This window comes from Triticum dicoccoides, chromosome 5B (assembly GCF_002162155.2).
Source record: "Triticum dicoccoides isolate Atlit2015 ecotype Zavitan chromosome 5B, WEW_v2.0, whole genome shotgun sequence".
Taxonomy (NCBI): domain Eukaryota; kingdom Viridiplantae; phylum Streptophyta; class Magnoliopsida; order Poales; family Poaceae; genus Triticum; species Triticum dicoccoides.
Window position 1 is genome coordinate 558,944,954 of NC_041389.1, and position 16,814 is coordinate 558,961,767.

General features: G+C 43.3%; 1 protein-coding gene across 2 annotated transcripts; it reads right to left on the reverse strand.

Annotated features, from left to right (window-relative positions):
* Window positions 1–5,167: 5,167 nt before the first annotated feature.
* LOC119311601 (kinesin-like protein KIN-6) lies at window positions 5,168–16,672 on the reverse strand. Of its 2 annotated transcripts, none has more exons than XM_037587259.1 (22): window positions 16,499–16,672; window positions 14,851–15,056; window positions 14,442–14,538; window positions 14,196–14,290; window positions 13,870–14,005; window positions 13,688–13,753; window positions 13,498–13,560; window positions 12,953–13,003; window positions 12,494–12,576; window positions 12,034–12,154; window positions 11,795–11,890; window positions 11,520–11,714; window positions 10,868–10,952; window positions 10,711–10,784; window positions 10,507–10,572; window positions 6,622–6,751; window positions 6,396–6,539; window positions 6,214–6,311; window positions 5,924–6,008; window positions 5,745–5,808; window positions 5,570–5,636; window positions 5,168–5,466 (listed from the first exon to the last, which is right to left on the reverse strand). In XM_037587259.1, the coding sequence occupies exons 2-22, from the start codon at window positions 15,033–15,035 to the stop codon at window positions 5,347–5,349; spliced, it is 2,121 nt and encodes a 706-aa protein (XP_037443156.1). In that variant the 5' UTR covers window positions 15,036–15,056; window positions 16,499–16,672; the 3' UTR covers window positions 5,168–5,346. The 2 variants fall into 2 exon arrangements, with proteins under 2 accessions (XP_037443156.1, XP_037443157.1); XM_037587260.1 differs by having other exon boundaries at window positions 5,570–5,633; window positions 16,499–16,671.
* Between the last annotated feature and the right edge of the window lie 142 nt (window positions 16,673–16,814).

Sequence of the window (16,814 nt, forward strand, 5' to 3'; positions counted from 1 at the left end):
CTGAGGCCGTCAATCGCGTCATCACCATGTACCTTCGTTGCATAACTGGGATCGCCCCCGGCAGTGGCTCCAATGGTTGCCTTGGCCGGAGTACTGCTACAACACTTCGTACCACTCAGCGTTGAAGGACACTCCTTTCAGGGTGGTTTATGGACGGGATCCCCCTCATTACGGGACTATACGCCGGGCGAGATCCGCAATCAAGCGGTGGAACGGCAGATCGTCGATCGCGATCAGTTCTTACTCGACATCCGTGAGCGTCTCCTTCAGGCAGCACACCAGTACAAGCATTACTATGATGATAAGCATCGGGCCCTTTCTTTTGATGTTGGAGAGTGGGTTTGGCTCCGTCTTCACCACCGGCCGGCGGCATTCCTTGGAGTAGGCGCCAAAGGGAAATTTGCTCCCAAATATTATGGGCCTTTCAAAGTCCTCGCTAAAATCGATACGGTTGCTTACCGTTTGGAGCTGCCCCCATGCGCCCGCATTCACAATGTCTTCCATGTCGGGGTCGTGAAGAAGTACCATGGTCCACCGTCGGAAGTTCTACCGATGCTTCCACCTCTGTTTCAGGGTCGAGTACATCCAACCCGAGGACGAGCTGTTTCAGAATGGAGGGGGACATGTCATGTGGGGCCATCCCTATAGGCGCAAGGGACCTGCGCGGGCCGGCCCTGCACCTGCCTAAAAATATGTCCTAGTTTAATTATAGTTTTTTTAGATTAGGAGTCTGGGTATTAGTTGGAAAGGTTTAGTCCCGTAGAAGGTTACCCTGCCAACAACCAATTGTAATAGGAGTCTGTAATCTGGTCTTGTAATTAGGCTATATATGGCGATCCCTTGGATCAATAAACGCAAGCAGAAAATAACCTACAACCTCACCTCCTTGCTCTTGTGCCACGGCGCTCCTCCTCAACCCCCTTCTCCAACCATAGGCCGGCGAGGGCCTCGCCCTCGTCCTCCTACAACCCACGACTACAACCTGCGCGACAATCAACCAGGCCGTGATCGTTATGTTGATTGGAGAAACATGTGATGGGCATTGTTTGGAGACCAGCCAAAAGAATCAAAAAGGGAAGATTCAAGATTCATACTATGTTTATTTCTTTTTCTGGAGTATGCAAATTGTGTACCTTAGCTTTATAGAAGAGAGAAAACAATGTACAAGAGTGTTACAAGCCACGGCGCTCCTCCTCAACCCCCTTCTCCAACCATAGGCCGGCGAGGGCCTCGCCCTCGTCCTCCTACAACCCACGACTACAACCTGCGCGACAATCAACCAGGCCGTGATAGTTATGTTGATTGGAGAAACATGTGATGGGCATTGTTTGGAGACCAGCCAAAAGAATCAAAAAGGGAAGATTCAAGATTCATACTATGTTTATTTCTTTTTCTGGAGTACGCAAATTGTGTACCTTAGCTTTATAGAAGAGAGAAAACAATGTACAAGAGTGTTACAAGCATAGCCAACAGTCACAAGCCAACTGAGGCCACGGAAAACTCCAACTCCACGCACTATGCTAACTCCTCACAAAATGGTGTCAACTCCACTCCCTCCCGCTGTCGCCCACATGCTAACTGCTAAATCAGAGACCAACGTAGATGGAGTCATCGGGTGGAAAACGTGATCATTCCTTTGCTTCCATAAGTGCCAATACACCAGAATCACCAGGCTATCGAAAGCTTTACGAATCTCCTTGCCAAGCTGCTTTCGGGTGCTACCCCACCAAGATTCCAAATTATCATTCTCCACCGACGCTAAGGCCGGTGCAGCCCTTACGCAGGACAAGATCAGGTGTCATACTTGACGTGAATATACACACTGGACGAGTAGATGATCCACGTTGTCTTCCTCCTGGTCACATAGATAGCAAGGTGAGGGTTGTCCTGTAACCCATGCCGAAGCCTTCGATCAGAAGTCCATATTCTATGTTGTATCGCGAGCCACATGAAGATCTTGCAAGTGAGGGGTGCCCAGCATTTCCAAATCCATCGCGCATAAGCCACACTGATTGCACCTTTGAAAAGCATTTGGTAAGCGGAGGCTGAGGTGTAAACTTGCTTGGAATTCCAGGGCCATATAGCCTCATCCAACAAAGTAGGATCGAGGTGCGTGGTAATGGCAATCTCCCATAGCTTGATTAACTGAACTAGATCGTCGGTGGTAAGCTCTCCTGAGATGTCCGCAGACCAGCGGTGGTTCATCAGTCCATCATTCATTGTCCGCTTGGTCATAGTCTGTGTGCGAACCTTGCCCCATATGCTCGGAGCAATCTCCTTAGCAGTCCCACCTTCCATCCATCTATCCTTCCAAAACAGCACCTTGTTTCCATCCCCAAGTTTCCAATGCACCAAGCTGTCGAAGGCCCTATGAACTTGTGGATCACTCACCATCAGGAGCCCATGCCAGGGTCGGTTAGAGTCAGTACGTCTGAGCCACTCCCAGCGCAATCTTAATGCCAAGCCTTGACGTTTTAAATCAAGCATCCCAAGGCCACCTAGGTCTTTAGGCCTGCATACTCTTTGCCAAGCCACCAGGCATTTTCCTTCATGAATCGCCTCAGACCCTTCCCAGAAGAATGCTCTGCACCTTTTGTTGACTTGCTCAATTGCCCATTTGGGGGCATCCGCTATGATAAGATGGTGAGTGGGGCGCGCCATAACCACGTCATGCACACGCACCAACCTCCCTGCTCTAGTGATCAGCCCCTTCTGCCAGCCTGGCATAAAATTGAGCACATTATCCACTATCGGTTGCCACTCAGAGCGCGTCAATTGCCATATGGAGAGTTGCAGCCCCAAGTACTTGCAGGGAAAAGACTCCATGCTCTAGGGCATTGCACCCTCGACCAGCTCTTTGTCGCCATCCTCGTCTCTAATCATTATGGTCGTGGACTTAGAGTAGTTGATGTTCAGTCCCGATGCAATCCCGAATATGTGCAAAGCCTCCTTAACAAATCTGAGATCCGGTATGGTTGGTCTAACAAATAATATGACATTGTCCGCATAGATGGAAAGACGTTGCATGGGGGTGCAACCCGGCATTTTGCTCAACACTCCACTCTCCTATGCTCTCGTGATTAGGGATGTGAGGACATCCATAGCAATAACAAATAGCAACGGCGAGATCGGGTCTCCCTGCCGAAGCCCTTGAGCATGAGAGAATTTTTGCCCCGCATGTCCATTAACCACCACACGGGAGCTGGCCGTAGAGAGCAAGATCGCAATCAAGGACGTCCAAGTGTCCGAAAACCCCTTGGCACGAAGAACCTCAAATAAGAATGGCCAAGATAAAGTGTCGAACGCTTGTGAGATATCCAACTTGAGCAAGACTCCTTTTGCTCTCCGGCGATGGAGGGATCTAGCCACCTGTCTTACGAGCAAAAAATTGTCATGTAGGTTCCTCCCCTTGATGAATGCCAATTGGTTGGCGTGGACGAGCTCATTCATGTGTAGCCACAATCGATTTGCGAGTAGCTTGGAACCGATCTTGGGCAAGCTATGAACCAAACTAATTGAACGAAAATCACCCATAAGACACGCGTCGGCCTTCTTAGGAATAAGAGTGATCAGGGCTTGGTTTAGTCTTTCAAAACTGCGGTCATTACCGAGAAAGAGATGGTGGATGGCGGCAAGCAAGTCTCCTTTGATAGTACTCCAGGCCTTCTGAAAAAAGAGGCCGATAAACCCGTCCGGGCCCGGCGCGCGATCCGCAGGCATATCCTTGATCGTGGCCCAAACCTCCTCCTCTGTGAAATACACATCCTGATCTAGCAAGTCCACAGGCTGGATCTCAAGGAAATCTAGGACCAGGGTGTTCTCGCGCCCTCTTGCCGTGCCTAGCAAGTCTTTATAAGTTTGGAAAAAGATTTCCTCCTTGCCGTGCTGATCCGTGATTAAGTTTCCATCATGCATGATCGCCGGAATGAAGTTTTTCGTCTTCTTGCCATTTGCCATGAGGTGAAACAGCTTGGTACTAGCGTCTCCTTCCTGAAGCCATCGAATTCATGACCTTTGCCTCGCTAGTGCGTTCGAGGGAGGCAAGGCCGAGCGCTACGAGCTTGAGTGTTCGACGCAGCCATATCTCCCCAGCCGAAAGCAAGCGCCGTTCCTGCGCCACGTCAAGCTGGAAGATTATCCAGTTGGCCATCGCGATCTGCAGCTTGACGTTGCCAATCTTCCTTTGTCCCCAAGCCAAGCCTCCTTGACCAAAGTTGGCTTCAGGAATATTTCTCCAAGGTTTATTTCAAAAGAATACATTGTCAGCAGACATACCATTGAGTTCTTAAAATATTTCTCCTGGTGTTCGCATTTATTTTTGGATTTATTTCAAGATTTCCGGCGATGCGCATTCAGTGGAGGGAGACGTTCCCGCCGATGACGAGGTGCCTACGGTGACTTCATAAATTTCAAGATGATATGTCGGCTCAATCTTTCAGAGGTGCTCATAGAGGTAGGGTGTGCGTGTGTGCGTTCATATGGGTGAGTGTATGCGCGTGTATATGAGCACTTGTGTCTGTACTGATGTTAAAAAAAACGCCCACAGTTACCAAAGTTGAAAAGCAAAACTATCATTAGCTGGCAGGCGCACCTCACTGATAAAAAATGCATTCTGCAAGCACCATCTGTTGTGCATAAAGAGCAGCAAATGAAAAAGCTAATTTTACCCTCAGACATAGACCGAAAACCTATAAAAAATAAAGGGCAACAAGTTTTCATATAAAAATACTATAAATAAATAAGAAAACATGAAAAACATGAGAGGCTATCTGCTAGAGTTGCTCTAAGAGTGAGGATTTGCACGGCTCCAAAGCTCCATTTAAAAAAAAATCCCAAAACGTAGGTAGTTAATACATGTTAGAATTCACGAAAAAACTGAATGTTGCTTGTACCAAAAATAACAGTCTAACATTGTTATTTAAAATTCCAAGCGGTGATAACAGTATTCATGACTATGAATAATCGTGTTTTTCTCTCTTTGCCGCTAACAAAAAGAAAAATCAAGATGTTTGCCCACAAAAAAAGGAGAATATTGTTTAAACTTATGGGTGTATTTGCTTTTAAAAAATGGAATAAAGTGCCGAGTACGGATCAGGTGCCATCTTCTTTTCGCTATATAGTTCCTCACTACCGATGAAAAATCGCAAACTATACGAATGCACAATGATGATGAGAGCGTTTCTTCGATAGATAAATTTCCATGTGTCACCAAAAGTTTAATTGTGAACTGGACTTGGTGAAGATCCTACAGAAGCAACCCACCGTGGAGAAGTAATAATAACTACACCAAACCAAGATGATTTGACGGTCTGAATTTTATCTAATTGAGTGGGTGGGTGTTCTTCTCTAGCCCCGATGATGCCTCATGGGCGGCGCTTTTGCTTTGAGGAGCCGGATGAGCGCGTCCGATCGCCCAGCAGCCGTCGCCGACTGCTCGCCCGACGATGCCTTGGCGCCTCCTCCATCCTGCAGTAACAGCCATTGCGCCAGTCAGTTAGGTTAGAATCAATCGGTCCAAAACCAAACGGTTCCCGCAGACAAGGTGGAGCGTGCGTGCGTGCGTGCATACCAAACCAATGGCAGGGCCGGTGAACTCCTTGAGCATCATGGCCGACACCGGCAGCAGCCTCCTCCTGCTTCACCAAACCAAACCACGGGTTGTGTCAACTATATTATGGATATTAATTACTCATCAAGCTGGTTTTTGCATTTAGGTGCCGCCTTCCATAAGTACCCTCACTCACCTTGACGGCTTCTTTGTGTTTTCACGAGGCTTCGAAGCGCAAAGGTCCTCATTTGCTCCATGTGCTGCAGAAATGCACCGATGTTGATTAGGCGACTCATCTCATCATTTAATGAAAGCAACGTGAATATACCAAAAATTAGCGACCAAAGATTATTATGCACGACACTTGACACCTACCGTGTGCTGCAGTGGCCTCCTTTACCATGGACTCGCACCTTTCTGGCTCAGGCACCAGTTCATCAGGATTCTGGTGAGCAGCACCCTAGAAGTGAAGGAAAAGTTTAACCGATATGTCATAGTTTCCAGTAGGGTATTCCTAGTAGCAGAAACTGGTGTAGGGTAACTTGTATATTAAAAATATGCATCCTGCCATTATGACCAACCATGGCATACTAAGAATATTCCAAAAACGTGTAGGGTAAATTCCCTTTGAGTTGCAAAAACAGAAGGATCAAAGGATTACATACCATGCCTTGCAACTCTAAGAAAGGCTGATTGGAGCTAACGTCTCCAGCGTCACAGTTCGGTTGCTGAGATGAACTTTGATAATCATGCTGCTTCATCTCTGTACAAAGATTGAGCGGAAGTTTAACAAAAAAGAAGTACATCACTAGCAACGAAGAAACAAGCATAAGAAATGAGTTTGAACCTTTTATGTCGACGTCATGTTGAATACTCTCCACTTCTGTATTGCTGCTTAACTCCTCTTCTTCACTTTGTTCCATGGGAGCTTTCTCACTAACTTGTATATCAGTAAACTGTGCGGACAGATTACATGGAACTATATGAAGTTCTGCAGAAATGATACATGTATCTCAGTTGTTGTGTACCAGTTAGTTTAAGAGCTGTCAAACAAAGTGGATATACAATTTGACCTGAAAAGCTAAGCTCAGATGGGTCATCCAAATGACTGGGTGCATGTGTTACACCACCGTCAGGTGCCGATGTTTGTTCAGAACAGCTCTCAGAACCATCAGATTCCTTGTTGCCCACTTGTCGGATTGTCTGAAATAAGAGGAACATAAAGTAAAAATGATGTTGTTCAGTAACAAGCAAAGATTTAAATTGCACGCGAAATGAGCGCTATTGCGGCGCAATCGCTGGCTTGAAGCCTCCCCGCGACGCAATCCCTATAGAAACGCAAGCTGTCACTACTCACGCTATTGCGGCGCGAAACGGCGCGATTTGCCTTAGCAGTCGCAGCAGTTTCGCTGGGATGGGCTGAAAGTATGAAATAGAGGCCCAAATAGAGCTTGGCCCAAATTTACTCAATAGAGAGAGCCGCACCCCCAGGAAACCTAGAATCGTATCCATTTCCTTCACTCCCTCCCACCTGCGGCGGCTGCTCGACTCTTTCCCAGTTGCGGTCAGTGGACCGGTTGCTGCATCGCCGGAAGCCGGATGCAGTGACGAGGAGACAGGGCAGCAAGGCCTCCGCGACCATAATGACATCCCAATCCCAGTCTAACACGGCTCCAACTCCCGGTTCCAGCACATCTCCAGGAGGCAGATTCCTCTTCCATCGTTTATTCGTTTGTGGATTCAGTATAAGCACCATGGCATGATCTTGGGATTGGAGACTTGTAGTTCAGGTCGTAGCTTGTTGCTTGTAGCTAAGATTTTCAAGATAGCTCTCCAATACACTACAGATCTGCCACTCAATTTTCTTTATATGATGGCTTCTTGATATGATATCTCTTGTGAACTGGGGACTGCTGAACTTTATCTCTGCAGCGTCCTAAAAACGATACTGTAGGAAGCACCACAACAGTCATAGTGAGCTTCTGGATCGATTTATTTCCGAGATTTCGCTGATTTTCATGTGGTGTTCGTTCTTTTATGTTAGAATCAATTGATGGCTGTGCATGACCTGTTTTTCTTTCTTTCTATTATTGGTTGGTGAAGATCTGTATAAAGATGTTGCTATTTGTTGTGCTACTTTCAGAACAAGCATTTGATGTTGCAAATCTTTTGGGGTAATGGTTTTCTTGTTTCATATATATATATATATATTAGTCACCGGTTAATTGTAGAATGCTCTCAGTAAGTCAAGTCATTTCACATTTAATTTGTATATGATTTTTGTAGGCTTGGCTGGGTCAAACACTACACCAGTAGTGCCACCAACTCATGCACCTCCATCAGATGACCCAGCATGGAAGTATTGCAATATTCCAGATAAGACAAAGAAGGCTGCTGTGAAATGCAACTTCTGCTATGGTATTTACATGGGTGGTATTACTCGGATGAAGTACCACTTTGCAAACATCAAAAAGGAAAGTGTTACTTTGTGCAAACTTGTTCCTGCTGATGTAAAGCAAGAGATGAGGGAGTTGATCTCAAAGAAAGATGAAGCAAAGGAAAAGAAGGCCAGTGAGAAAGCAATGCGCAGAAGTGATGTTACTTTGGATGGAAATGATGATGGGGCTGATGATGGAGATGACATCTTGGGTGGTGGTGGTGGCGGTGGTATTCTTTTATTATCAGGATCAGGGCAGAGTAAGGGCTCCACATGGTGCAATGGATAAGTTTTGCATCAAGACACCAGAAGAGGTTTTAGCTGCAAGTAAACAAAAAGGCTTATCCGTGAAGGTGCAATCCAAGTTGTCCTCACAAATAAGGGAAGAGAGGAGGGTTCGGGCTTGTGAGTACATCTGTCAGTTCTTCTATGAAGCAGGCATTGCCCACAACACAGTCTTACTTCCAAGCTTTGAACAGATGCTTACAGCTATTGGAACATTTGGGTCAGACATGACAGGCCCCACTCCCTATGAAATGGGTGGCCCTTACTTGGAGCAAGAAGAAAGTTGAGGAAGGATTCGCTGGACATAAAGATGCATGGAACCTCACTGGATGTACTATCATGACAGATGCATGGACCAACAAAAGAGGAAGGGGGGTAATGAATTTGGTAGTTCACAGCGCTTATGGTGTTGTTTTTCTTAAATCTGTTGACTGTTCGGATGTGAGAAAAGATGGCAAGATGATATTTGAGCTTGTTGATGGCTGCGTAGAAGAAATTGGAGAGAAAAATGTAATTCAAATTGTAACTGACAATGCATCTGTCAATATATCAGCAGCAGCGATGATGAAAGTGAAGCGCCCCTCCTTATTTTGGAATGGTTATGCAGCCCACACAATTGATTTGATGCTGGAGGACATAGGCAAGCTACCTACAGTTGAGCAAACCATTGTCAAAGCAAGGGCTGTGACTCTGTTCCTTTATGCACATACAAGAGTTTTAGCTCTGATGAGGAAATTTCTTGGAAAAGATCTTGTTCGTTCTGGTATTACTAGGTTTGCTACAGCATATTTGAACTTGAAGAGCTTGCAGGACAACAAAAAAGGAGCTGCAGAAGTTGTTTAGGTCTGATGAACTCAATGATATGGACCACCTTAAAAAGGCAAAGGGGAAGAATGCAGCTAAAACTATTCGCTCTGAAACTTTTTGGAAAGCAGTAGATGTTGCTGTGAATTTCTTTGAGCCGATGGCAAATGTTTTGAGAAGGATGGACAGTGATGTACCGGCAATGGGCTTTCTTTATGGATGTATGATGGTTCATATACTTTGATCAAGTGAGTATACAAATAGTCCTGGTTATATATTTGCTTGATGGTATACTTGTCCATTTGTTTCTCTGCTTGTCCTTTTGATTATATATATGGCACTCTTTCTTGCATGAGGATCATTTTGACAATCTGTTCATTTTGTAGGTTCACACGAAGAGACGTAGCAGGCAAACACCAAACTGTTTTGAGAAGGATGGACAGTCATGACAAGATGAGTGACCTTGTATTCATCAAGTTCAACACCAGACTGAGGGACAAGAAACTAAAAACAATCAAGGACCCTAATTGAGAAGCACGTGGTCGATGTTTTAGAAGATGACGACAACGAATGGATCACTGGTGTGGTGCCAAATGCCAATGACGAACAATCTGAAGGAGAAGAACAAGAAGAACTGCCATATGCAAGTGGTCAAGCTGGACCATCAACTTCGACAACGAATCCAATACTTAAAAGAAAGAGGGGTATCCATTCTAAGAAGAAGAAGAAGATGATCCCTGTTACTCCTCATGAAGATTTGCTTTCTGCTTCCTCTGCTTCAGAAAGTGACGACGACAACGACGACAACGGCAACAATGACATGAGCTCTGGTTCTGACTTGTGAGACTGTCAATTTGTCCATGAACTTCTTTATGCTGTCCATTCTGCTACATGTGCTTTTGAAAAACTATTGAATGGTGAACATTTCATGATGCATGTAGTGGACGTAGTATCACGGATTGCTGGCCAGGTGCAAACCCCTTTATTGTTTGTTATGAACCTAAGACTTTGAATTCAAGTGACTGGTGAATTGGTGATACTTTGTTGTGACTACTGAATACTGATGCTTGTTTGATTCCAATGTGTTGTGGGCTGATGAATTGATGCATGTTTGATTTAATTTCCCATGTTTGTGAACTGGTAAATAACTGAATATATAGTTATGTACTCTGTTTTCCTGCTGAAAATCCTGATGAAAATACCCTGTTTTACTGCTGAATATGCACTGTAATTTTACTAAATATACACATGTACTACCTGCCGCTAAATGGCTTAGCTGCCGCTATAGCCTGCTATAGCGGCTGTAGCTGCTGGAAAACGCTGCTGCTAAATCAAATAGCACGCAATCAAAAACTTTAACAAGAACTAGGTTCAAATGCAACGCAAAATGACTTTGCATACATGAGAAAGTGATAGAAAATTGCATGCCCACCTCAGTATTTTCCTTTTTCAGATCGCACTTGGGTTCAGTAACATCAGGAGTGCATGATTCCTCTTTCTGAAAAAGTAGGATGGCATTGTATCAGTAGAAGATGAGGCGAATTTCTTCAACACTAGGTCAGCATCACAAAAGGATGAACTCTGTGGACACATTGAACACGACGGAGTGCAGAATGTTTAAGGATAAGTATAAAACCTTCAAATATCTGGAGCTCAACTCTTGTTCATCTATCAAATTAGCAACAGAGGTATCACAGTCGACGGATTTCTCTGTTATAAGAAAATGGACTCAGAACTAAAACAACCATGTGCTGATATTGGTGAGGACATGTTTACTGTGAAAACATATAAACCTGTCATATCGCAATAAGCTGAAGACATTTCTGGATCAGAATATGTAGATTCTTCTGAGATCTTTTGTACCAACTCAGTGCTCAACTGTAGACAAACACAAGCATATCAGCAAGAAAGTTCCGACCTCATATGTATGGCTTACTTCAAATAACATGAAAAGAAGTGTTTGTGTGTCTTTTCACAAAGAGTAGAAGCAAATATATGAAAAAGTTGGGCAAGAAAGTGCCGATTTCATACAACAAAGAACACCCTACAAGTCTACACAAGCAACACGAACACCCTATGCTACTCCTAACGGCTGTTCAGGTAGCAGGTAAGTGTAGAGTGTACAGCAAACCAGACCTCATGGCATATAAAGTATTGAGATAGAGACTTAAAGGGGAGATACTTGCTTGCTATTGAGGCACAAGTAGTACATAAAGCAGGGCAGAAGGTGATATGCAAAAAAAAATACACATGAGCATTGGAGATGTGGTAACTTGCTTATAGAGTTATAACATTAAAGCATGCTTATTTGATTATTGCTTGAAATAGCAGAAAATCATATAGCATATATACCACCAAATCTAAGTCATTCATCATGCACATATAAGGCCGTATATGTAAATAGAACATCAAGCGTAAGATATTATAATTTGAAGCTGAACTTACATGGAGATTGTCTAATGCAGCGTCACTGGCCAGTTCAGTTTCAGAAACCGAGCTTATAGCAATTGATGCAGCACCATTTTGCTTAACGCGTGAACAACGAGACTTCAGGTCATCCAACTCCTTTTTCAGCTCTAGAATTTCAGTGTCTTTATCTTTGAGCAATTCTTGCATGCTTTTAGCAGCAACCTCAGACTCCTATGAACGAAATACCATGGATCAACACAATACAAAAAGAGACTCGAATGAACAAATTACCAAAATCTTTTGCTGCTTACCGTAATCTTTTGTTTTGAAACAGTCCATAAAGCATTGAAAAGGTTTTTCATGATTTGTTCACTTCGAGACACTCTTTGCAGCTCCTTTTCTTCAGCCTGCAGAACATAACAAAAATGATAGTTCATTCAAAAAAATTAAGTATCAGAGCTGAAATATCTATACAAGTGAGGCTCTGCGCCAGACAGAAATTAAATACTTAAATGGGACAAAATTATTGGAGGATTTAATTAATTTGTACCGTAACAACTTCAGGTTCGGGCTTGTTAACCTTCCTCTTTTTCTTGTTCTCTTGGCAAACCAGGGAAACATTGGTTCTCTTTTGGGAAACCAAGTTAGAAGATTCATCAAGGCTGGTGTACCTGAAAAGATAACAGGAAATAGAATGAATTATAATAGGAAGATTCATCAATATTTGCTCAGACAAATATCTGCTATTGTAATAGGTTTAAATAAAGGACTTCTCTGCTCCTTGAGTTCTTTCACTTAATCCTAATAGGAAATATTGTCAATGTTACACTAGGAGTCTAGGACTGAACTGCATGCACCAGAATTGGATAAAACTCTAGGTCTAGGATAAAATGCAATCTAAGTATCTAACATTTCAACTCCAGTTATGTATTTCCCTTTCTCCAAAGACAACAAAAGGCTGGAAGAAGAAAAAAGAAAAAAAAGTATGTCATAAAAGCTAAGGGAAGTACCTTATTTTCATGTAAGGAGATGCTTGTCTGAGCAAATATGATGTATCAGCGTAATCATCTTCTCCTGGTTTCACGTTCAAAATCTGAAAAACAATAGAAATGGTAATTAAGAACAGTGCACTTATCAAGTCAATATGCGCTGTGTGACCTCAGAGTAAGGGTGTCAATGACACTCTTCCAGCATAAAAATATAGAGAATGTGAGTGACTTGCAAAAATATGCCCTCGGTTGAAAAAATTTCAATAGACATCCTTCAAAATGGCCAATAGAATAATACTCCCTCTGTCCCAAAATAAGTGTCGCTGATTTAGCATTACTTTGTACTTAATCAGCAACACTTATTTTGGGACCGAGGGAGTAGTACATTTGTCATGGTCAAAAAAACTTTTAACTAGTAAAATATGTCGTTTGAGGAGCTGTTGATAAGAAAATAGACCATTTTATCTCAGAATGGCTTACCAGAGTCATCTTCTTCCTTCCCTCCAGGTAGTCTTTCAAGTACCTTGTCAACTTTCAAAACTCAAAATATTTAGGACAAATGAAAATAATATTATGTGTTACTAACTAACTAACATCAAGAACTGGATAATAGCATTTAAAACTAAAAACTCATAGCATATACAGGTTTAAAGAGTAGAAAAACTGAGTGTCCAAAAACAGAGTAACATCTAAATCTAATAGCAAGCTAGTAGTGTATACATGGAATCCAAGCTGCACAAATTATAATACAATATATAGGAAGTCAGTAGCTTAGTTGGGGATGGAGATATGACTATGAGCACATTAAAAATATTATGTTGATAGACATATTTCTTATTAGATCAATACGTGTCGACTGTTAGATCCCCAAACAGAGAAAGGGAAGATCTCCACTAAAAATGTTATGTTGATTGAAGAAACATGTGATGGGCATTGTTTGGAGACCAGCCAAAAGAATCAAAAAAAGGGAAGATTCAAGATCCATGCTATGTTTATTTCAAAGAATACATTGTCAGCACACATACCATTGAGTTCTTAAAATGTTTCTCCAAGGTTTTCTTCTGATTTTTCTGATGATCTAATAAAGCCTGCAGTTACCAAAGTTGAAAAGCAAAACTATCATTAGCTGGCAGGCGCACCTCACTGATAAAAAATGCATTCTGCAAGCACCATCTGTTGTGCATAAAGGGCAGCAAATGAAAAGGCCAATTTTACCCTCAGACATAGACCGAAAACCATGGACGTATTGTTGATAAAGTTACTCTCCAACAACCTTGAACCCTGGAAATCAAAGATTAAAAGTTATTTAGACCATTATCCAGTAGAAGAACAGGTGTCATGACATGGTTTTATGATCACTGCTATACAATACAATTAACGGTGATAGACGAATAGACCTTATTTCCAGTATTCTTTTTTCGCTCTGCTCCAGCAAGGTCAGCAATGGTCAAGACAGATCCACTAATCGGGTGCTCACTTTGTTGGTCAACGTTTTTATGAACAGCACGTATAGTGATGATGCACTGTGACCGGCTGCAATACAATATGAAGTTAATCTTAACATCGTTGTATATAACTGCAAGTAAAAAGTTCAAAGGAAAACCTGAAAACAGAAAGTGTAGAAACTTAGTTAGGAGCAATGAGAAAACAATGCCCATTTTTCAGGATAAGTGCTATTTATATCAAAGATATGTTTGCAGATCTATCTATACAGAGAACATGCCTTGACTCGCTGTTAGCATCAGTTGCAGCTGTGCTCCGCTTAAGCATGCCACGTGAAACTAAACTCTCAGCATCCATGGCACTTGAAATGGCTACCTGCAAATAGATAACAGTGAGCATCTAATTTTATGCTATTGCCAGAAAGGCGAGCACTTTACTGCATGCTACTACAAAAACTATTCATATCAATGCAGTGCATATCAACTGGAATGTGCCATTCGAAGACCCCGTCTTTCGGGATAGATACCTCTTTAAGGCCTTTAATTGTTGCATCAGACAGAAGATCGAGAATTCGTTCTCCTTTTCCTTCACTGAGTATCTCGAACATTGACAAGTAAAATAATCTGCAAGTATAACATGGAACTCATTAAGACAATGTTTGTGATTTAATTGCTTCCGCCATAGCTAGAAAAGCTAACAAAGAACTTGCGTTTGCAGATCATGTTAAGTTATAAGCTGTTTGCGAGAGAATCCAAAACTGTAAAACTTTTTTAGTTTCAGAAATTTACAGACTTGCATGCTCCAATAATCTTCTGAACATTTGCTATATTTGCGGCATTTGGCGTCAATCCTAGCACAGACCCAGTACTAGATACGCAGATTATACATTAGTGGAGTGTACCAAGCTGGCAGCAAAAAGGCCAGAACAGGTGTACCTTGGCGATTGGTTGCCACCTTCGGATTCATCTGCCGTAGTGAAGATCTTCTGTAGCGTGAGCGGTACCAGGCCGGGATTTCTTGCAGTACCAAAGACGGTATGCGTCTTGCCGGACCCTGTCGGACCCATCGCAACCAGAAGGCCGTTCTTTCCTCCCAAGAACTCGTCCACTAGCGGGTTCATCACTTGAGTAAAGATATCATTCTGCACGGAATTGCAAGGAGAGATTAATAGCATGCCAGAAAATGCATAGTTCAGGTCCAGTAAACGTCATCTAAATCATAGCCCGGTACAGAAATACTCCTAGGTCTGTCCTGAAATCGATAGCATTGTACCACTAAGACAGTAATGCATCACCTAAAAAAAAAAAAGATAGTAATGCAGTGAACAAATGTACTTTTATACTGGTTGACATGCCGACGACCGGTTGACTAGAAACAAGAATTTTCAAACCGACTTACCAATTGTGAATTGGTTTTTCAGTATTGCTAAGCATTAGTTCCACAACTTTAATATGCCTCAACGTATAAAAACTGCACAAATGCCTACTTGAATAACAGGAACAAGAAAATAGAGATACGAAAAAACCATAATTGTGAAGATTTGGATTTCTGCAAGAGTTTGGCATGTCATGCATCACGATGGTACACAAAAAAATAAATGCATGGATTTTGGAGGAGCGAAGATATAGCCAGGGTGTGTGCATTGGACTTTTAAAGGCTGAAATGGAAAGATCTATGAGACTGTATTAAGATTATACGGAAGAAAAATTCATTTTATGCGTCTTTCAGCCTTTGTGTGGGTTATGAAGAAAAATAGTTGGGTGGTACATAAATAAAAATCCATGGGTGGATTGGAAAGAATTACATCACATCATAGAGTGAAAAGAAAATGAATTGACGTCCGACGGATGAAATATTCTCTCCAAAATAGAGTGCACTCGAATCCTTACGAAAAATGCCAAACGAAACCCATAGGACAAAATCCTTAGAATTCACACCTAACTATTTTACCGTAGTTTATCTGCAAAAATATCCCATGGTCTCTACAGTAAGGTAAACAATCGTAATAGCAAGGACAATAAGTTCCTTACACTTGGCACAACTGTGAGGTGAAAGCACAGATCTGAAAAAAGAAGATTGATGCTGCTTTTTCTTAAACTAGCATAACAAGGATTATATGAATCGACAACCTTTAGTAACAGAACTATACTCATGTCATGTAGGAGCTTTCGTCGTATCGTACAACAAACGAAACTTCACCACTAAAAATACATACATACAAAAGCTGTGCAAAGTTTACACGAGTTAAACATCTCCAGCTAGCTAACTATAGTAAAAAGTCTAGTTCAAACACTGTAACAGTTCCTCACTGCTGTGCTGGGGATGCTCGCAAGATCCTCCCAGCAGAATCCGGCTGAGATCGTAGCACGGTTATCTGTAGCCGGTAGAAGACCTCGGTTTGCAAAATGCACAGGCGCAATGCAAAATGCAGGTCGAAATGGAGCCGACTCGTCGGGGTTTCGGTGCTTTTCTTAGGGTACAGCAACTTGTTCTAAGCGGGAGGGGATAATCTCGTAGGCAATGCCAGACTTCAAAATCCATAGATGCAAATGGGGCAGATTTGCAAGGATTTGGAGGTTATACCTGCGAGGAGTCGGGCGGGAGGACGGCGGAGAAGCCGTCGAAGACCTCGGTGGCGGTGCGGCCGCGCCGGTGGTCGACGAGCTTGGCCTGGGGGACGGTGAGCGCGACGGAGCCGGGGCCGGTGGCGACGAGGCAGACCCCCGGCGGCTGCTGCTGCTTCCTGGGCGGCGGCGGCGGCTGCTCCTTGGCCCTGGCGCGGCCGGCGGCAGGCCGGCAGCCGCGCTCCCGCTCCGGCGCCGGGAGGGGGCGGATGCGGAGGTACACCTTGAGGCGCTCCTCCGCCGCCGACGAGGTCGAGGAGGTGAGCGCCGTGACG